This window comes from Drosophila biarmipes, chromosome 3R, assembly GCF_025231255.1.
Source record: "Drosophila biarmipes strain raj3 chromosome 3R, RU_DBia_V1.1, whole genome shotgun sequence".
NCBI classification, from domain to species: Eukaryota; Metazoa; Arthropoda; class Insecta; order Diptera; family Drosophilidae; genus Drosophila; species Drosophila biarmipes.
In genome coordinates this window covers 2,040,339-2,062,958 of record NC_066616.1, presented here as the reverse complement: position 1 = coordinate 2,062,958, position 22,620 = coordinate 2,040,339, and the positions used below count along the sequence as shown (strand labels likewise).

Here is a 22,620-nt window from a genome sequence, read left to right as displayed (position 1 = left end):
GGCCCGGATTGCAAGCTCGTGAAGAATAATTAAGACATTTTTTGACATTCTCGTTGAAATTTTCCCATGGAGCCTTCTAAAAATCTAGATTTTCTATGATATCCAGTGAGACCTAGGAAGCTACGTAGCCTCCTGATATTTTTGGGAATAGAATATTTTGATATGGTTTATATTTTTTGAGGATCGGTCTTAATAACGTTTTGTGATACTACATATCCCAGGAATGATGTTTCTAGTTTAAAGAACTAAGATTTTTCTAATGATATTTTCATGTTGGCTTCATGAAGAATATTACTGATCAAGTTTATATCATTGAAATGCTGTTTGAGAAGATGTGAAAATTTAATTATAGCGTACATGTAAGCATGGCAAAATTTCCCAATATGTTCTCAGACTACATCGTCCATTGCTCTCTGGAAAATTTTAGGCGCGTTTGTAAGACCAAATAGCATTTTTAAAAATGTATATTTTTCATTGTTAGTGGAAAATTAAGTTTTTTCCTTTGATACTACAATTACCGGTGAATTATAAGGGCTCTTGCTAAGTCTAATGATGTCGTCTTTAAGCATACGACTTATTTCGTGATTGACAAACCCATTTATTTCTTGTGAGTATGGGTACTGTCTTGAGTAAATCGGTCTATCTCGCTTCGGACCTCTGTCCGTATCTAATATTTTTTTTTATTGGTCGAAGTTGCTACTTATTTTATCATAATCTGAAGTATTTGCTTTGTTTATGTCTGGTTTGACATCGACGGAGTATTCGGCATCTGAGAGGCCCAAATTGTGTCGGAAATATCATCGACGGCACGTTCAGAACTTAATTGTTTCAAAATCTTTTTGTCTGAATTGACAAAAACGGGGTGTTTGGGGCTTATATACCTCAAACTCTCTATACCAGCTGTAATGTTTCTTATATTTCTTATTAATTTTCTTGTCCTGCCAGAAAATATGTGGTAGGCCTACTGTTCTTCTAAAAATAGGCTTATTTTATTTATACGCATTTGTTTGTTTTTTGGCTGTTGCTGAAGTGGGTTTCTCCTCTGGTTATAGGTTTTGATGTACATATTTTTGTTTTGATACTGCCCACCTCTGAAAAATATTTAGTTAGCAGTATTATTTTTTTGTATTTTGGAGTTGGATGGCATCCACTTCCATTGGTTCACCCGTGTTTTAATAAGTATTGTTCTGTAGTGTCCAGACACTATTGCTTGAGCTAGAATTGAACCATGTATTGCTGTTGTCTATTAATAGGTATTTTATTTATTAGTAGATGTAATTTCTTGTTAACTAAGTTATAAAAGTTCATAACTGAGAATTTATTTGCCTAATTATTTTTCAAATATGTGATAGATCGGTTGTCGTAAAAGACGAAGTCGAGCCTGGCTAAAATTGCGTCAGAGTTTAAAACCGTTCCCTGATTTGTTAAGAAATCGTTGGCTTTCCTGTTAATTTATTTCTTAAAATGATAAGTGCCATAAAATACATTGAACTTTTACGAAAGTATAATACCATCGCGGTTTCGCCGGTTTTTCGCCAGGCCACATAGTTAACTACATTTCCTGAAACTGGGGAAGGGATTTAACTACCTCCAAAGTTTCGTTAACGTTTCGTCTGTGGTTAACGTTTCCCCTGTTAGCGCTTTGGCTAGTGGACGGACTATTTAAATTAGTATTTATAAAAACTTTTAATGCGTCTATTAGTTCCGCCAGAATTAGTCTTTCACTTTTAGCGAAACTGAATATTGATATTCATTTGTTAAATTTAGTTTCATATACTGTTATATATTGTTTATTTTACATATTGTTTATTTCACATTTTAAATCCTTGCACCATAAGTTTAGGATAAAAGAAAATTTTTTAAATTCTTATTCTTAAACTGGTTACAATTTTTATATTTGAAGAACACCGACTTGCTACTGACAAATCTCAAACTGCTTCATTTACGATCATACCTCGGTTTTGAGTTTTAGAGCTTTTTGTGAGTGGGTTTTGCTGCTATTAAGTGACTCTCTAACTTTGGACTTTAGACTCCAGACTTGGGTCCCGAAATTAGACTAACCTGATTTGCGGGAATGTGCCCATACTCTGAACAGCGGCTCGTTCTAATTGTTTAGTCTTCAAGCTGAGGTTTTTGTTTCATGGCAAATTTCCTGTGGCTTGCCTATAGCTTGTTAATTTTCCATTGGCTTGTTTAGAGGATGTAGAATTTTTAATAGTTCCCAGTATTAAACAACATATAATCTGCGGAATGGATTTTTGGAAACTATTTGGTCTTCGAATATCCAGTCCAACGACTATATCCGAAATTTCTGACTCCAATGATTTAAGTGACAGAGTCTTGCTTAATGCAACCGATCGAAACCGATTTCAAGCTGTTATCGAATTCTTTCCATCGTCTGAAAAAAGTGGTTTAGGAAAAACAACCCTAATTGAACATCATATTGACACCGGTGCAGCAAAAGCAATTAAGCAAAGATATTACAACCTATCTCCAGCCAAAGAGCTTAAGTTATGCCAAGAAGTAGACCGCATGATTAGTCTGGGAGTACTAGAAGAAGCGCCCGCGTCCTCATGGTCTTCTCCGGCAGTCTTGGTCGTAAAACCAGGCAAAGTGAGAATTTGCTTAGATTCTAGGAAGCTTAATTATGTTGCAGTAAAGGATGCTTATCCTACTCCTCTTATTGAAGGTCTACTAAGTCGCTTACCTCCAGTACACTGCATGTCGAAAATTGATTTAAAAGATGCGTTTTGGCAGATATGTCTAGACGAAGAATCGAAACCAAAAACCGCAATAACCATACCCAACCGTCCTTTATATCAATTTACACGAATGCCTTTCGGACTAACTAATGCTCCGCAAATACTTTGTAGACTTATGGATAAAGAATACATTATAGAATGAAATCACACGTGATGGTATATTTAGATGACCTATATCTTCAAGTTTCAAAGAGCATCTTTCTCATCTGGCCGAAGTCGCTACGCAACTTCGGAAGGCAGGTCTTACTATTAATATCGCCAAAAGTCAGTTTTGCTTAAAGAAAATCGAATACTTAGGGTACATTGTTGGAGAGGGAACTTTGCAAGTGAATCCCAATAAAATAGCCGCCGTGTCCAACTTTCCTGTTCCAAAAACCAAACGTCAACTTAAGAGATTTCTCGGGATGACCGGTTGGTATCAACGGTTTATTAACCAATATTCGGAACAAACCTTCCACCTAACCGAGTTGTTGCGAGGAAAAGAATTTCACTCGAATGATAACGCCCAAGTTTCTTTTGAACAATTGAAAAAGCCTCTGACCACTGCTCCATTATTAGTACATCCCAATTACGAAAAACCGTTTATAGTGCAGTGTGATGCCTCGATCAATGGTGTGGGAGCGCTTCTAGCTCAATGTGATGAAAACGGAATAGAGCGCCCTATTGCATATATGTCTAAGAAGCTAAATAGATCTCAAAGGAATTACTCTAACACGGAACTTGAATGCTTAGCATTAGTTCTATCTATTAAAAGATTTCGAATGTATATTGAGGGTCATGAATTTACTGTTGTGACTGATCATGCAAGTTTCCGATGGCTCATGACGCAGCAAGACCGTCAAGGAAGACTTGTTCGGTGGGCACTCAAACTTCAAGGATTTAATTTTAGCATAGAACATCGTCGAGGTAGTGAAAATGTAGTAGCCGATGCCATTTCAAGATCTTTTGAATCGGATGAAGGCCTTGCCACCATTGATATCGATGTTCTCCCAGAAATTGATTTGGAATCCGAATTCTTTCAATCCTCCAGCTATTCGCAACTTAAAGAAAAGTTAACGCAGTCTCAACTACCGGATTTTCAAGTAATAGATGGTTTTCTTTATCACAGGGTTGGTTTCTCTAACAGTTCCTCCGAGCATTTTGCGGTATAGCCAAATGTTTGGAAAATATTCGAAGAAAGTTTTACTGGCCGCGTATGGTTGTAGACATTTGCAATTATATCAAAAACTGTTAGATTTGTAGGACATCAAAATACCCCACGCAGAAACTTAAACCACCCATAGTACAACAAATTGTTAGCGAACGAGTATTTCAAAGACTCTATATAGACTTTATTGGTCTCTTCTCAAGGACGAAAAGAGATAATATAGGAATCTTTATAGTACTCGATCATCTATCGAAATTCACGTTTCCTAAACCGGTAAAAGAGTTTACAACTCAAGTCGTCGTGTCATACCTGAAAGAGGAAATTTTTGATTGTTACGGAACGCCTGAGGTTATAGTAAGCGATAATGGTTCGCAATTCAAAAGTCATGCATTTTCTTCTTTTCTTTCTAAGCATGGCATTACCCACACATGCACCGCAGCCTATTCGCCGCAGTCCAATGCAGCAGAAAGAGTTAATAGGTCTATTAATGCTGCATTGAGAGCCTATACCCGATCCGATCAGAGAGAATGGGATAGATATCTTAGTAGTATAAACTGTTCTCAGCGTCGTCATATACACCAGTCAATAGCTGAATCTCCATTCTTTGTTGTTTTCGGGCAGAACACGGAAAAGATTATAAATTACTCAAAAATATAAATTTGCTTAATGAAAGTTCCTTACGACTAAACCGACAAGACAAATTCTCTACGTTACGATTTGACCTCCAAAAGCATTTAGACAAAGCTTATGAAAAGAATGAGCAATCCTATAACCTCCGATCTAGGCCTCGATCTTTTCAGGTAGGAGACGAGGTAATTAAACGAAACTTCGCCCTTAGCAATGCCGCCGCCCACTTCAATGCTAAGTTTGCACCGGTAGGAATAAAGGTCCGTGTCAAGCAATGACTGGGAAACTGTCTCTATTTACTTGAGGATTTAAACGGAAGGGAATTAGGAACATACCATGCAAAGGATATTTGGTATACTGTTACCAAATATCCTTTGCAAACCCTTTTTCAGGTTTTATCTTTGTCGTAAAGACTAAAGATTAATCCTGTGCTGTAAGGGTGTGAAATTATTAGGAAAAGATTCGTTTATTTTTTTTAAATATAAAATAGCGCTACTGGTTCCGCAACTTGGTGGCAACCACACATCCTAGAAAATACTAAACGATAATTTCGTATTTTCTAACACTGCTTGTCAGAGGGCTTGCACCCGCCATTTGCGTTTTTTCGTTCTTTTATTTCTGATCTTTCGGCCAAAGCACACGCGTTTTAAATCAAATCGAATTTTGCAAAGAAGTGCTAAGTCCACGTGTGTATATATATATGCACCACCTCGGGCTTAATAACCGCCCAACAAGACAAACACACTAATAAGTGAAGCACCACAAAGCTAATTTCAAACGCCCAAAGTGGCTGGCGTAATTTAGCTGGCACCGATCGCAACATCCAACTTATAGTTGAAAAACTAATTAGGTGAGCATAGGGAATTTAATATTTTTCAATAATTGTGTACTAATGGATAAACGAAAGTAGGAGTGCTCAGCGCTATTTGATCAAATCGCCTGGTGCCCGTTTTGGCCCACTCTGGCTGCCAACACGTGGAGCGGGACTACTCGAGCCGAGCCACATACAGTTTACCAGTGCAAATTTAAGTTTCGAGCCAAGCTTCCCAACCGTTGTAAGACTTAAAAAAAACTTTAGGTAAATAAAAGTAAACCCAGCCTTGACCAGTTAGTTATTATGTTTGCAGTTCCTAAATTGATACACGTGTTGTTCGCCATATTCTCCTGAGCAGTTGCGAGTAACCTAACCCCGGACTGATGGTTAGCCATCGACACGTCCAACACGAGCGTATAGCGGATAAGCAGACACCCTGGACTCTTGTTCTAGCTGTTGAATCTGCCGCTTCGCCGCTAAGGATTCACCCCCGATCTCGGCAGCCGATCTGACTGTTGTAGTTTTTAGAATAGATTTAAATTTTATAGAAATTAAGCTTATTACACGGGTACAGTATGTATATTTGGCCTTAGATTGACTGTTAACTAATAATATTTTGTAGTTCACTCAGCATACACACATCTTCGTTTACACACACCGTCCACAGGCCTGTCGACTGCACTGGAAACAGATTTAAAGTATTTATGTTGTAAGTACGGCAGAGCCGACCGTCTGTTAGCATCAATCTGAGCCAAGTAATATAACTATAGAATAACTATAGATTCAAGTTTCGACACCCGTGCTATTTTGTTGAAGACTGCCTTTTTTCTTTTTAAAACTTAATTGTTAATGTAAATTTTTTATTGAAGAACCTAAATGAAGTCATTTGTACCTATTATATGGTTAATCTGCCATGGGCAAGCTAACGTTAAGCAAATCGTAAGCATCTGCCATGGGCAAGCTAACGTTAAGCAAATCATAAGCATCTGCCATGGGCAAGCTAACGTTAAGGAAATCATAAGCCGCCGCCATGGGCAACTTATCTTTAATTGAATTTTGGTACGTATTTGAGAATGAAGTATAAAATGAAGAAACTTTGTTTGCGAATTTGGACACCTGAAGTAACTGTGCATCATTAATAAGGGCATTGGCCACATACGCAAAGCGAGCCTTTGCAAGGTTGGGTGGGTTTTGAAGAGGAATTAAATGACATCTGCAATTTCTCACACTTAGTATAAAATTAGATTCGTTGAGCTTTGGTTTAGTTTGTCAATAGTTCCCTACTCTGTCTACTATTTAAGTTTATGTGACGGTGCGGTTCTCTAGGTAGCAAAACCCCACTCCCATTTTCCCTGAGCACAGCCGACCCTGTAGGCAGAGTACGCTGCCAGATAGCCGCACACATTGTCGTGTTCGTTACATATTCTTTGGCGCCCAACCTGGGGCAATCGGAAATCAGGAAAATACCGTATCTTGAGAAGATAACAGAGTTAATATTTCGTGTCGCTACCCAATGCAATATTCTAAAGAAAAATCCAATTTTTTTTGAGCCTTAATGTGATACTTTGGAATTCAGACATCGCGCATTCTTAGGTGCTGAACCTAGATTATGTTATCGCTTAATCCTTATTCCCATATCAACAATAAATGAATTGCTTCGGAATGTGAGATTTGGGTAAAAGCTCGAATTCGCACCAGGCAACATTATTCTTTTATTAATCACATTTAATACACATATGAAAAGTCATTTCAGATTTACTTTGTTGGAAATTTCTAACAAGTACTCATGATTATATTTTTAGAGATCAAACATTAAGTCATTACTGCTTTGAGATTTGTTTAGCTGAAGAGTTTTTGGAAAGACACTCAGCAGTAATGCAATTGCTTCCTAATATTAAAAGGCTTTTGCACAACAGGAACCCTAATTTTATATTAATATTTATTTGATGCACGGTAACTAAAGGATAGCCCCAATTTTAAATCAGAGTTTTATATTTATAATATTTGAAATAATATTATAATACTACAACATGTCAGTTCAGAGGAACGTTCTCTTTGTATTATTTGCAATGATACTATGGTAATAGATACTGAACTTGCAGAAACCCCCTGTAGACATAAATTTCACAGAACATGCGTGGTACTGTGGTTAGGAAGTAATGAAACTTGTCCGCTTTGCCGAAGTGCTTGTAACCTGGTACAACTGATAACCTTTCCTGCTGCTCAACCGAATAGGTCTACTAATGATACTAATAGGGAAGTTCGAGGTGCTTCTGCCAATCAAGCTACTGGAGCCGTTAACCGAACTGGACCAAACACAAGAGCGAATTCCAATCAGAACTTAACGAATCAGAGAGCACACTGTAGCTTGAGAACCCAAAACACAACACATAGATCAACTGAACGTTCTAGCATTTCCGAAACTCGAGTACAGCAGTTAATCACAGACTCCTTAGAAACCTTTCGCGTTAGCATGGTTGCAGCAGTAGCGGATGAGATCAGTAATACGATGCGAAACCTTCAGTTGGCTAATAATTCCCAAAATCGAATGATTTCTTAATAGCATGGCAGGTAGGTCGGCAGCCCGTCTTCCTCCAAACCGGCGATTTGTAAATGAGCTAGTGCAGGTTGAAGAGTCTAGGGAAGAAGAGAATTATCAAACTATGAACGACGTAGAAATAAATGTGATGCGCAATGCTGAGCGTTATAAATGTTGGAATTGTGAGGAAACCGGACACAGATATCATGATTGCCTCAAAGCCAGACGCATATTTTCCTATGGGTGTGGTCGTCCTGACACTTATAAGTCTAGTTGCTTGAAATGTAATCCCCCGTCGGAAAACTCGTAAGAGGATGTCCATCAATTCTGACTGGTGGATATCCTATTTCAAACTCAGCATCAAGAGCAGGTTCTAATAATCTTTCATCTTTTAATTTAAGTAACTGTCAACCCGACTCGACAACATCTAACCCAGAATTAGACAAACCCAACTGTATGTTAATTAAAAACACTACAGAGCCCTCACGAAACTTTAAAATTATCCCCTACACTACGAATTAATTCCGCCAACAAATCTCGATCGGCTAATCGAATGTGTTCATTTTGGAAACAGCAGCGAAAAATGAAGAAGTATGTCGTATCCTCTATTGTTAGGCAGGACAATGACAACCGTTAATACATTGCTTTGGAATTATTTAACAAAACCTTCTTGGCCTTGCTTGATAGTGGAGCTAACAAATGCGTAGTAGGTGGTAAATTGGCTAAGCTTATTCCTACAGATCATCCAGGGTTAAGGAAGTTAAAATGTTATGTTCGTACAGCCGACGGACAAAATCAAAACGTCACCGCTACCATTATCGTTCCAATTCACTATAACTCCTTATATCAGGATGTAGAATTTTTAATAGTTTCCAGTATTAAACAAGATATAATCTGCGGAATGGATTTTTGGAAACTATTTGGTCTTCGAATATCCAGTCCAACGACTATATCCGAAATTTCTGACTCCAATGATTTAAGTGACAGAGTCTTGCTTAATGCAACCGATCGAAACCGATTTCAAGCTGTTATCGAATTCTTTCCATCGTCTGAAAAAAGTGGTTTAGGAAAAACAACCCTAATTGAACATCATATTGACACCGGTGCAGCAAAAGCAATTAAGCAAAGATATTACAACCTATCTCCAGCCAAAGAGCTTAAGTTATGCCAGGAAGTAGACCGCATGATTAGTCTGGGAGTACTAGAAGAAGCGCCCGCGTCCTCATGGTCTTCTCCGGCAGTCTTGGTCGTAAAACCAGGCAAAGTGAGAATTTGCTTAGATTCTAGGAAGCTTAATTCTGTTACAGTAAAGGATGCTTATCCTACTCCTCTTATTGAAGGTCTACTAAGTCGCTTACCTCCAGTACACTGCATATCGAAAATTGATTTAAAAGACCCGTTTTGGCAGATATGTCTAGACGAAGAATCGAAACCAAAAACCGCAATAACCATACCCAACCGTCTTTTATATCAATTTACACGAATGCCTTTCGGACTAACTAATGCTCCGCAAACACTTTGTAAACTTATGGATAAAGTAATACCTTATAGAATGAAATCACACGTGATGGTATATTTAGATGACCTATTAGTCATATCTTCAAGTTTCGAAGAGCATCTTTCTCATCTGGCCGAAGTCGCTACGCAACTTCGAAAGGCAGGTCTTACTATTAAGATCGCCAAAAGTCAGTTTTGCTTAAAGAAAATCGAATACTTAGGGTACATTGTTGGAGAGGGAACTTTGCAAGTGAATCCCAATAAAATAGCCGCCGTGTCCAACTTTCCTGTTCCAAAAACCAAACGTCAACTTAAGAGATTTCTCGGGATGACCGGTTGGTATCAACGGTTTATTGACCAATATTCGGAACAAACCTTCCACCTAACCGAGTTGTTGCGAGGAAAAGAATTTCACGGGAATGATAACGCCCAAGTTTCTTTTGAACAATTGAAAAAGCCTCTGACCACTGCTCCATTATTAGTACATCCCAATTACGAAAAACCGTTTATAGTGCAGTGTGATGCCTCAATCAATGGTGTGGGAGCGCTTCTAGCTCAATGTGATGAAAACGGAATAGAACGCCCTATTGCATATATGTCTAAGAAGCTAAATAGATCTCAAAGGAATTTACTCTACCACGGAACTTGAATGCTTAGCATTAGTTCTATCTATTAAAAGATTTCGAATGTATATTGAGGGTCATGAATTTACTGTTGTGAGTGATCATGCAAGTCTCCGATGGCTCATGACGCAGCAAGACCTTCAATGAAGACTTGTTCGGTGGGCACTCAAACTTCAAGGATTTAATTTTAGCATAGAACATCGTCGAGGTAGTGAAAATGTAGTAGCCGATGCCATTTCAAGATATTTTGAATCGGATGAAGGCCTTGCCACCATTGATATCGATGTTCTCCCAGAAATTGATTTGGAATCCGAATTCTTTCAATCCTCCAGCTATTCGCAACTTAAAGAAAAGTTAACGCAGTCTCAACTACCGGATTTTCAAGTAATAGATGGTTTTCTTTATCACAGGGTTGGTTTCTCTAACAGTTCCTCCGAGCATTTTGCGGTATAGCCAAATGTTTGGAAAATATTCGAAGAAAGTTTTACTGGCCGCGTATGGTTGTAGACATTTGCAATTATATCAAAAACTGTTAGATTTGTAGGACATCAAAATACCCCACGCAGAAACTTAAACCACCCATAGGACAACAAATTGTTAGCGAACGAGTATTTCAAAGACTCTATATAGACTTTATTGGTCTCTTCTCAAGGACGAAAAGAGGTAATATAGGAATCTTTATAGTACTCGATCATCTATCGAAATTCACGTTTCCTAAACCGGTAAAAGAGTTTACAACTCAAGTCGTCGTGTCATACCTGAAAGAGGAAATTTTTGATTGTTACGGAACGCCTGAGGTTATAGTAAGCGATAATGGTTCGCAATTCAAAAGTCATGAATTATCTTCTTTTCTTCTAAGCATGGCATTACCCACACATGCACGCAGCCTATTCGCCGCAGTCCAATGCAGCAGAAAGAGTTAATAGGTCTATTAATGCTGCATTGAGAGCCTATACCCGATCCGATCAGAGAGAATGGGATAGATATCTTAGTAGTATAAACTGTTCTCAGCGTCGTCATATACAGCAGTCAATATCTGAATCTCCATTCTTTGTTGTTTTCGGGCAGAACACGGAAAAGATTATAAATTACTCAAAAATATAAATTTGCTTAATGAAAGTTCCTTACGACTAAACCGACAAGACCAATTCTCTACGTTACGATTTGACCTCCAAAAGCATTTAGACAAAGCTTATGAAAAGAATGAGCAATCCTATAACCTCCGATCTAGGCCTCGATCTTTTCAGGTAGGAGACGAGGTAATTAAACGAAACTTCGCCCTTAGCAATGCCGCCGCCCACTTCAATGCTAAGTTTGCACCGGTAGGAATAAAGGTCCGTGTCAAGCAATGACTGGGAAACTGTCTCTATTTACTTGAGGATTTAAACGGAAGGGAATTAGGAACATACCATGCAAAGGATATTTGGTAACAGTATAAACCCTTTTTCAGGTTTTCTCTTTGTCGTAAAGACTAAAGATTAATCCTGTGCTGTAGGGGTGTGAAATTATTAAGAAAAGATTCGTTTATTTTTTTTAAATATAAAATAGCGCTACTGGTTCCGCAACTTGGTGGCAACCAAACATCCTAGAAAATACTAAACTATAATTTCGTATTTTCTAACACTGCTTGTCAGAGGGCTTGCACCCGCCATTTGCGTTTTCTCGTGCCAAAGCACACGCGTTTTAAATCAAATCGAATTTTGCAAAGAAGTGCTAAGTCCACGTGTGTATATATATATGCACCACCTCGGGCTTAATAACCGCCCAACAAGACAAACATACTAATAAGTGAAGCACCACAAAGCTAATTTCAAACTCCCAAAGTGGCTGGCGTAATTTAGCTGGCACCGATCGCAACATCCAACTTATAGGTTAAAAACTAATTAGGTGAGCATAGGGAATTTAATATTTTTCAATAATTGTGTACTAATGGATAAACGAAAGTAGGAGTGCGCAGCGCTTTTTGATCAAATCGCCTGGTGCTCGTTTTGGCCCACTCTGGCTGCCAACACGTGGAGCGGGACTACTCGAGCCGAGCCACATACAGTTTACCAGTGCAAATTTAAGTTTCGAGCCAAGCTTCCCAACCGTTGTAAGACGTAAAAAAAACTTTAGGTAAATAAAAGTAAACCCAGCCTTGACCAGTTAGTTATTATGTTTGCAGTTCCTAGATTGATACACGTGTTGTTCGCCATATTCTCCTGACCAGTTGCGAGTAACCTAACCCCGGACTGATGGTTAGCCATCGACACGTCCAACACGAGCGTATAGCGGATAAGCAGACACCCTGGACTCTTGTTCTAGCTGTTGAATCTGCCGCCTCGCCGCTAAGGATTCACCCCCGATCTCGGCAGCCGATCTGACTGTTATAGTTTTTAGAATAGATTTAAATTTTATAGAAATGAAGCTTATTACACGGGTACAGTATGTATATTTGGCCTTAGATTGACTGTTAACTAATAATATTTTGTAGTTCACTCAGCATACACACATCTTCGTTTACACACACCGTCCACAGGCCTGTCCACTGCACTGGAAACAGATTTAACGTATTTATGTTGTAAGTACGGCAGAGCCGACCGTCTGTTAGCATCAATCTGAGCCAAGTAATATAACTATAGAATAACTATAGATTCAAGTTTCGATACCCGTGCTATTTTGTTGAAGACTGCATTTTTTCTTTTTAAAACTTAATTGTTAATGTAAATTTTTGAATGAAGAACCTAAATGAAGTCATTTGTACCTATTATATGGTTAATCTGCCATGGGCAAGCTAACGTTAAGCAAATCATAAGCATCTGCCATGGGCAAGCTAACGTTAAGAAAATCATAAGCCGCCGCCATGGGCAACTTATCTTTAATTGAATTTTGGTACGTATTTGAGAATGAAGTATAAAATGAAGAAACTTTGTTTGCGAATTGGGACACCTGAAGTAACTGTGCATCGGCCACATACGCAAAGCGAGCCTATGCAAGGTTGGGTGGGCTTTGAAGAGGAATTAAATGACATCTGCAATTCCTCACACTTAGTATAAAATTAGTTTCTTTGAGCTTTGGTTTAGTTTGTCAAATAGTTCCCTACTCTGTCTACTATTTAAGTTTATGTGACGGCGCGGTTCTCTAGGTAGCAAAACCCCACTCCCATTTTCCCTGAGCACAGCCGACCCTGTAGGCAGAGTACGCTGCCAGATAGCCGCACACATTGTCGTGTTCGTTACATCAGGCCCTATCATGTCATCGGTTAACCTAGCTAACCGTATCAAACTACAAAACAGATTGCTTATTGCAAAAAAAGTTTTAGAATTGCTCGACAGTTCCGTAAGGAGCGCTGATGATCATTTTGAAAATATTCAGTTCAGTGATATGGAACTTGAGACCGAAGAAGATGTGGATTAGGTGCGTATGTGAAATATTTTATTCAGTACAGTTTTAATTTTATTTTACCTTTCAGGCCTTTTTAATAATAAATGCTTTAAATGGTTCTGGCGTAGCAACTGTAATTGAGAAAACATGTCCATAGTTCCTAACAGAAAGTGTCTGTGACACGCCTTTCTACACAAACTAGTCTCTCAGTTTTAAAGCTATCGGGCTGAAACTTTCCTTAAAGTCCAGCCGGATCGGACAACTGTATCTTATAGCTCCCATAGAAACTATCGGGGAAATAATTTTAAAAAAGCTATATCTTTGGTGCTTTTTAACATATAACCTCCTACGCTTGGAAATAACATTTTTTAATTGGTTTTGAATATCGAATTAAATTTAGTCAAAATCGGACGACAATATAGCCTTAGGAACGATGGGAAAATTAGTGGTAAAATAATATGAAACAAATTAAAGCTTTGGTGCTGTTTGACATATAACCTTCTAAGCTTGTAATGCCAGTAAAAAACAATAGATTTTGGGCGTTAAAAATATTTATTTATTTATTTTTTTTATTTTTTATTTTTTATTTATTCTTATAGCTCCCATAGAAACTATCAGGGAAATAATTTTAAAAAAGCTATATCTTTGGTGCTTTTTAACATATAACCTCCTACGCTTGGAAATAACATTTTTTAATTGGTTTTGAATATCGAATTAAATTTAGTCAAAATCGGACGACAATATAGCCTTAGGAACGATGGGAAAATTAGTGGTAAAATAATATGAAACAAATTAAAGCTTTGGTGCTGTTTGACATATAACCTTCTAATCTTGAAATGCCAGTAGAAAACAATAGATTTTGGGCGTAAAAAATATAGATATGTAAGTGTTGACCTTTTATTTTATTTTTTATTTTTTATTTATTGTATTGGATTTCTGTTGTATTTGTTAAAATCTTTTAATTATTTGTAGAAATTTTGCCAGAAGTATAGTTTAGTGATTTGTTTATTATTCTCATCTAATTCTCATCTCATTTGTTTTCAAAATTACGTTTTCAAAGTTACTATTGGCTGAATGTTGAGTGCCGGATTCCGAGGATTCTTTATTCTCATCTTCTGTAATATGATTTATTTCAATTCTGGACAGGGCATCCGCTACTACATTAGTAGTATCGGGATTATATATTATTTTGGCTTAACACTTTTTATGAAATTAAAACATCTTTTTAATTCAACATTTTAGTTTTTATACGAAATAGCGTAAGAGTGTGGTTGATGGTCCGATGAATTTCTAGTCATGATACTCAGTATAAATAATTTCTTGAAGTTTTTAGTGCTCAAACTATCGCTAAAAATTCTTTTTTGTTGGTAACGTAATTTTTTTTGGTTTTGTTAAGGGTTTTAGATATAAAAGTGTTTGGGTTTTCATTTTGGGAAAGTCCTGCTCCTTTAGCTAGATCAGAGGCGTCTGTTGTTAATATAATTTTTTTTAATTAAACCGGTTTAACTAGCTTACTTATAGATGTTCTTTTATCTCGTTAATGGCCCGGATTGCAAGCTCGTGAAGAATAATTAAGACATTTTTTGACATTCTCGTTGAAATTTTCCCATGGAGCCTTCTAAAAATCTAGTTTGTGGTTTTGCAATAGACGCATTATTTTTTACAAATTTTCTATGATATCCAGTGAGACCTAGGAAGCTACGTAGCCTCCTGATATTTTTGGGAATAGAATATTTTGATATGGTTTATATTTTTTGAGGATCGGTCTTAATAACGTTTTGTGATACTACATATCCCAGGAATGATGTTTCTAGTTTAAAGAACTAAGATTTTTCTAATGATATTTTCATGTTGGCTTCATGAAGAATATTACTGATCAAGTTTATATCATTGAAATGCTGTTTGAGAAGATGTGAAAATTTAATTATAGCGTCCATGTAAGCATGGCAAAATTTCCCAATATGTTCTCAGACTACATCGTCCATTGCTCTCTGGAAAATTTTAGGCGCGTTTGTAAGACCAAATAGCATTTTTAAAAATTTATATTTTTCATTGTTAGTGGAAAATTAAGTTTTTTCCTTTGATACTACAATTACCGGTGAATTATAAGGGCTCTTGCTAAGTCTAATGATGTCGTCTTTAAGCATACGACTTATTTCGTGATTGACAAACCCATTTATTTCTTGTGAGTATGGGTACTGTCTTGAGTAAATCGGTCTATCTCGCTTCGGACCTCTGTCCGTATCTAATATTTTTTTTTATTGGTCGAAGTTGCTACTTATTTTATCATAATCTGAAGTATTTGCTTTGTTTATGTCTGGTTTGACATCGACGGAGTATTCGGCATCTGAGAGGCCCAAATTGTGTCGGAAATATCATCGACGGCACGTTCAGAACTTAATTGTTTCAAAATCTTTTTGTCTGAATTGACAAAAACGGGGTGTTTGGGGCTTATATACCTCAAACTCTCTATACCAGCTGTAATGTTTCTTATATTTCTTTCTTTCTCTTTCTTATATTTCTTATTAATTTTCTTGTCCTGCCAGAAAATATGTGGTAGGCCTACTGTTCTTCTAAAAATAGGCTTATTTTATTTATACGCATTTGTTTGTTTTTTGGCTGTTGCTGAAGTGGTTTTCTCCTCTGGTTATAGGTTTTGATGTACGTATTTTTGTTTTGATACTGCCCACCTCTGAAAAATATTTAGTTAGCAGTATTATTTTTTTGTATTTTGGAGTTGGATGGCATCCACTTCCATTGGTTCACCCGTGTTTTAATAAGTATTGTTCTGTAGTGTCCAGACACTATTGCTTGAGCTAGAATTGAACCATGTATTGCTGTTGTCTATTAATAGGTATTTTATTTATTAGTAGATGTAATTTCTTGTTAACTAAGTTATAAAAGTTCATAACTGAGAATTTATTTGCCTAATTATTTTTCAAATATGTGATAGATCGGTTGTCGTAAAAGACGAAGTCGAGCCTGGCTAAAATTGCGTCAGAGTTTAAAACCGTTCCCTGATTTGTTAAGAAATCGTTGGCTTTCCTGTTAATTTATTTCTTAAAATGATAAGTGCCATAAAATACATTGAACTTTTACGAAAGTATAATACCATCGCGGTTTCGCCGGTTTTTTGCCAGGCCACATAGTTAACTACATTTCCTGAAACTGGGGAAGGGATTTAACTACCTCCAAAGTTTCGTTAACGTTTCGTCTGTGGTTAACGTTTCCCCTGTTAGCGCTTTGGCTAGTGGACGGACTATTTAAATTAGTATTTATAAAAACTTTTAATGCGTCTATTAGTTCCGCCAGAATTAGTCTTTCACTTTTAGCGAAACTGAATATTGATATTCATTTGTTAAATTTAGTTTCATATACTGTTATATATTGTTTATTTTACATATTGTTTATTTCACATTTTAAATCCTTGCACCATAAGTTTAGGATAAAAGAAAATTTTTTAAATTCTTATTCTTAAACTGGTTACAATTTTTATATTTGAAGAACACCGACTTGCTACTGACAAATCTCAAACTGCTTCATTTACGATCATACCTCGGTTTTGAGTTTTAGAGCTTTTTGTGAGTGGGTTTTGCTGCTATTAAGTGACTCTCTAACTTTGGACTTTAGACTCCAGACTTGGGTCCCGAAATTAGACTAACCTGATTTGCGGGAATGTGCCCATACTCTGAACAGCGGCTCGTTCTAATTGTTTAGTCTTCAAGCTGAGGTTTTTGTTTCATGGCAAATTTCCTGTGGCTTGCCTATAGCTTGTTAATTTTCCATTGGCTTGTTTAGAGGATGTAGAATTTTTAATAGTTCCCAGTATTAAACAACATATAATCTGCGGAATGGATTTTTGGAAACTATTTGGTCTTCGAATATCCAGTCCAACGACTATATCCGAAATTTCTGACTCCAATGATTTAAGTGACAGAGTCTTGCTTAATGCAACCGATCGAAACCGATTTCAATCTGTTATCGAATTCTTTCCATCGTCTGAAAAAAGTGGTTTAGGAAAAACAACCCTAATTGAACATCATATTGACACCGGTGCAGCAAAAGCAATTAAGCAAAGATATTACAACCTATCTCCAGCCAAAGAGCTTAAGTTATGCCAAGAAGTAGACCGCATGATTAGTCTGGGAGTACTAGAAGAAGCGCCCGCGTCCTCATGGTCTTCTCCGGCAGTCTTGGTCGTAAAACCAGGCAAAGTGAGAATTTGCTTAGATTCTAGGAAGCTTAATTCTGTTACAGTAAAGGATGCTTATCCTACTCCTCTTATTGAAGGTCTACTAAGTCGCTTACCTCCAGTACACTGCATATCGAAAATTGATTTAAAAGATGCGTTTTGGCAGATATGTCTAGACGAAGAATCGAAACCAAAAACCGCAATAACCATACCCAACCGTCCTTTATATCAATTTACACGAATGCCTTTCGGACTAACTAATGCTCCGCAAACACTTTGTAGACTTATGGATAAGGTAATACCTTATAGAATGAAATCACACGTGATGGTATATTTAGATGACCTATTAGTCATATCTTCAAGTTTCGAAGAGCATCTTTCTCATCTGGCCGAAGTCGCTACGCAACTTCGAAAGGCAGGTCTTACTATTAATATCGCCAAAAGTCAGTTTTGATTAAAGAAAATCGACTACTTAGGGTACATTGTTGGAGAGGGAACTTTGCAAGTGAATCCCAATAAAATAGCCGCCGTGTCCAACTTTCCTGTTCCAAAAACCAAACGTCAACTTAAGAGATTTCTCGGGATGACCGGTTGGTATCAACGGTTTATTAACCAATATTCGGAACAAACCTTCCACCTAACCGAGTTGTTGCGAGGAAAAGAATTTCACGGGAATGATAACGCCCAAGTTTCTTTTGAACAATTGAAAAAGCCTCTGACCACTGCTCCATTATTAGTACATCCCAATTACGAAAAACCGTTTATAGTGCAGTGTGATGCCTCAATCAATGGTGTGGGAGCGCTTCTAGCTCAATGTGATGAAAACGGAATAGAACGCCCTATTGCATATATGTCTAAGAAGCTAAATAGATCTCAAAGGAATTACTCTACCACGCAACTTAAATGCTTAGCATTAGTTCTATCTATTAAAAGATTTCGAATGTATATTGAGAGTCATGAATTTACTGTTGTGACTGATCATGCAAGTCTCCGATGGCTCATGACGCAGCAAGACCTTCAATGAAGACTTGTTCGGTGGGCACTCAAACTTCAAGGATTTAATTTTAGCATAGAACATCGTCGAGGTAGTGAAAATGTAGTAGCCGATGCCATTTCAAGATATTTTGAATCGGATGAAGGCCTTGCCACCATTGATATCGATGTTCTCCCAGAAATTGATTTGGAATCCGAATTCTTTCAATCCTCCAGCTATTCGCAACTTAAAGAAAAGTTAACGCAGTCTCAACTACCGGATTTTCAAGTAATAGATGGTTTTCTTTATCACAGGGTTGGTTTCTCTAACAGTTCCTCCGAGCAACCGGAAGACTCCTGGAAGCTTGTGGTTCCGGTCGAGCTTAGAGAAGGTGCAATCAAGGCAGCTCACGATCAGTCGTCTTCTTCTCATTGCGGTATAGCCAAATGTTTGGAAAATATTCGAAGAAAGTTTTACTGGCCGCGTATGGTTGTAGATGTTCGCAATTACATCAAAAACTGTGAGATTTGTAGGACATCAAAATACCCCACGCAGAAACTTAAACCACCCATAGGACAACAAATTGTTAGTATTTCAAAGACTCTATATAGACTTTATTGGTCTCTTCTCAAGGACGAAAAGAGGTAATATAGGAATCTTTATAGTACTCGATCATCTATCGAAATTCACGTTTCCTAAACCGGTAAAAGAGTTTACAACTCAAGTCGTCGTGTCATACCTGAAAGAGGAAATTTTTGATTGTTACGGAACGCCTGAGGTTATAGTAAGCGATAATGGTTCGCAATTCAAAAGTCATGAATTATCTTCTTTTCTTCTAAGCATGGCATTACCCACACATGCACGCAGCCTATTCGCCGCAGTCCAATGCAGCAGAAAGAGTTAGAGAGCCTATACCCGATCCGATCAGAGAGAATGGGATAGATATCTTAGTAGTATAAACTGTTCTCTGCGTCGTCATATACACCAGTCAATAGCTGAATCTCCATTCTTTGTTGTTTTTGGGCAGCATACGGAAAAGATTTTAAATTACTCAAAAATATAAATTTGCCTAATGAAAGTTCCTTACGACTAAGCCGACAAGACCAATTCTCTACGTTACGATTTGACCTCCAAAAGCATTTAGACAAAGCTTATGAAAAGAATGAGCAATCCTATAACCTCCGATCTAGGCCTCGATCTTTTCAGGTAGGAGACGAGGTAATTAAACGAAACTTCGCCCTTAGCAATGCCGCCGCCCACTTCAATGCTAAGTTTGCACCGGTAGGAATAAAGGTCCGTGTCAAGCAATGACTGGGAAACTGTCTCTATTTACTTGAGGATTTAAACGGAAGGGAATTAGGAACATACCATGCAAAGGATATTTGGTAACAGTATACACCCTTTTTCAGGTTTTATCTTTGTCGTAAAGACTAAAGATTAATCCTGTGCTGTAAGGGTGTGAAATTATTAGGAAAAGATTCGTTTATTTTTTTTAAATATAAAATAGCGCTACTGGTTCCGCAACTTGGTGGCAACCACACATCCTAGAAAATACTAAACGATAATTTCGTATTTTCTAACACTGCTTGTCAGAGGGCTTGCACCCGCCATTTGCGTTTTTTCGTTCTTTTATTTCTTTCGGCCAAAGCACACGCGTTTTAAATCAAATCGAATTTTGCAAAGAAGTGCTAAGTCAACGTGTGTATATATATATGCACCACCTCGGGCTTAATAACCGCCCAACAAGACAAACACACTAATAAGTGAAGCACCACAAAGCTAATTTCAAACGCCCAAAGTGGCTGGCGTAATTTAGCTGGCACCGATCGCAACATCCAACTTATAGTTGAAAAACTAATTAGGTGAGCATAGGGAATTTAATATTTTTCAATAATTGTGTACTAATGGATAAACGAAAGTAGGAGTGCTCAGCGCTATTTGATCAAATCGCCTGGTGCCCGTTTTGGCCCTCTCTGGCTGCCAACACGTGGAGCGGGACTACTCGAGCCGAGCCACATACAGTTTACCAGTGCAAATTTAAGTTTCGAGCCAAGCTTCCCAACCGTTGTAAGACGTAAAAAAAACTTTAGGTAAATAAAAGTAAACCCAGCCTTGACCAGTTAGTTATTATGTTTGCAGTTCCTAGATTGATACACGTGTTGTTCGCCATATTCTCCTGACCAGTTGCGAGTAACCTAACCCCGGACTGATGGTTAGCCATCGACACGTCCAACACGAGCGTATAGCGGATAAGCAGACACCCTGGACTCTTGTTCTAGCTGTTGAATCTGCCGCCTCGCCGCTAAGGATTCACCCCCAATCTCGGCAGCCGATCTGACTGTAGTAGTTTTTAGAATAGATTTAAATTTTATAGAAATGAAGCTTATTACACGGGTACAGTATGTATATTTGGCCTTAGATTGACTGTTAACTAATAATATTTTGTAGTTCACTCAGCATACACACATCTTCGTTTACACACACCGTCCACAGGCCTGTCCACTGCACTGGAAACAGATTTAAAGTATTTATGTTGTAAGTACGACAGAGCCGACCGTTTGTTAGGATCAATCTAAGCCAAGTAATATAACTATAGAATAACTATAGATTCAAGTTTCGACACCCGTGCTATTTTGTTGAAGACTGCCTTTTTTCTTTTTAAAACTTAATTGTTAATGTACATTTTTGAATAAAGAACCTAAATGAAGTCATTTGTACCCATTATATGGTTAATCTGCCATGGGCAAGCTAACGTTAAGCAAATCATAAGCATCTGCCATGGGCAAGCTAACGTTAAGCAAATCATTAGCATCTGCCATGGGCAAGCTAACGTTAAGGAAATCATAAGCCGCCGCCATGGGCAACTTATCTTTAATTGAATTTTGGTATGTATTTGAGAATGAAGTATAAAATGAAGTAACTTTGTTTGCGAATTGGGACACCTGAAGTAACTGTGCATCATTAATAAGGGCATTGGCCACATACGCAAAGCGAGCCTTTGCAAGGTTGGGTGGGTTTTGAAGAGGAATTAAATGACATCTGCAATTCCTCACACTTAGTATAAAATTAGATTCGTTGAGCTTTGGTTTAGTTTGTCAATAGTTCCCTACTCTGTCTACTATTTAAGTTTATGTGACGGTGCGGTTCTCTAGGTAGCAAAACCCCACTCCCATTTTCCCTGAGCACAGCCGTCCCTGTAGGCAGAGTACGCTGCCAGATAGCCGCACACATTGTCGTGTTCGTTACATATTCTTTGGCGCCCAACCTGGGGCAATCGGAAATCAGGAAAATACCGTATCTTGAGAAGATAACAGAGTTAATATTTCGTGTCGCTACCCAATGCAATATTCTAAAGAAAAATCCAATTTTTTTTGTATAGTTTCCTTATTTGAGCCTTAATGTGATACTTTGGAATTCAGACATCGCGCGTTTTTAGGTGCTGAATAAATGAATTGATTCGGAATGTGAGATTTGGGGAAAAGCTCGAATTCGCACCAGGCAACATTATTCTTTTATTAATTACATTTGATACACCTAAGAAAAGTCATTTGAGATTTACTTTGTTGGAAATTTCTAACAAGTACTCATGATTATATTTTTAGAGATCAAACATTAAGTCATTACTGCTTTGAGATTTGTTTAGCTGAAGAGTTTTTGGAAAGACACTCAGCAGTAATGCACTTGCTTCCTAATATTAAAAGGCTTTTGCCCAACAGGAACCCTAATTTTATATTAATATTTATTTGATGCACGGTAACTAAAGGATAGCCCCAATTTTAAATCAGAGTTTTATATTTACAATATTTGAAATAATATTATAATACTACAACATGTCAGTTCAGATGAACGTTCTCTTTGTATTATTTGCAATGATACTATGGTAATAGATACTCAACTTGCAGAAACCCCCTGTAGAAATAAATTTCACAGAACATGCGTGGTACTGTGGTTAGGAAGTAATGAAACTTGTCCGCTTTGCCGAAGTGCTTGTAACCTGGTCTGGTCTAGGTCTACTAATGATACTAATAGGGAAGTTCGAGGTGCTTCTGCCAATCAAGCTACTGGAGCCGTTAACCGAACTGG

At 37.6% G+C, this 22,620-nt stretch overlaps 1 protein-coding gene across 45 annotated transcripts in view; it reads left to right on the top strand.

Annotated features, from left to right (window-relative positions):
• The window catches only part of LOC108026484 (proton-associated sugar transporter A), a 366,519-nt gene that overhangs the window by 2,933 nt on the left and 340,966 nt on the right, over positions 1 to 22,620 (top strand). For 4 of the 45 annotated variants that reach the window (XR_007764716.1, XR_007764718.1, XR_007764715.1 and 1 more), the window contains exon 3: positions 5,664 to 11,896. Coding sequence is in view for 13 of the 45 variants with exons in the window: in XM_050889363.1 (XP_050745320.1) it covers positions 12,411 to 12,433; positions 12,483 to 12,569 (110 nt within the window). In the remaining 32 variants the exon portion in view is untranslated. Of the gene's footprint in view, positions 1 to 5,147; positions 5,387 to 5,663; positions 11,897 to 11,956; positions 12,125 to 12,173; positions 12,434 to 12,482; positions 12,742 to 20,258; positions 20,400 to 20,456; positions 20,628 to 20,676; positions 20,937 to 20,985; positions 21,485 to 22,620 lie in introns of those variants that run through there. The other 41 variants (XM_050889354.1, XM_050889353.1, XM_050889361.1 and 38 more) reach the window with 34 other exon arrangements.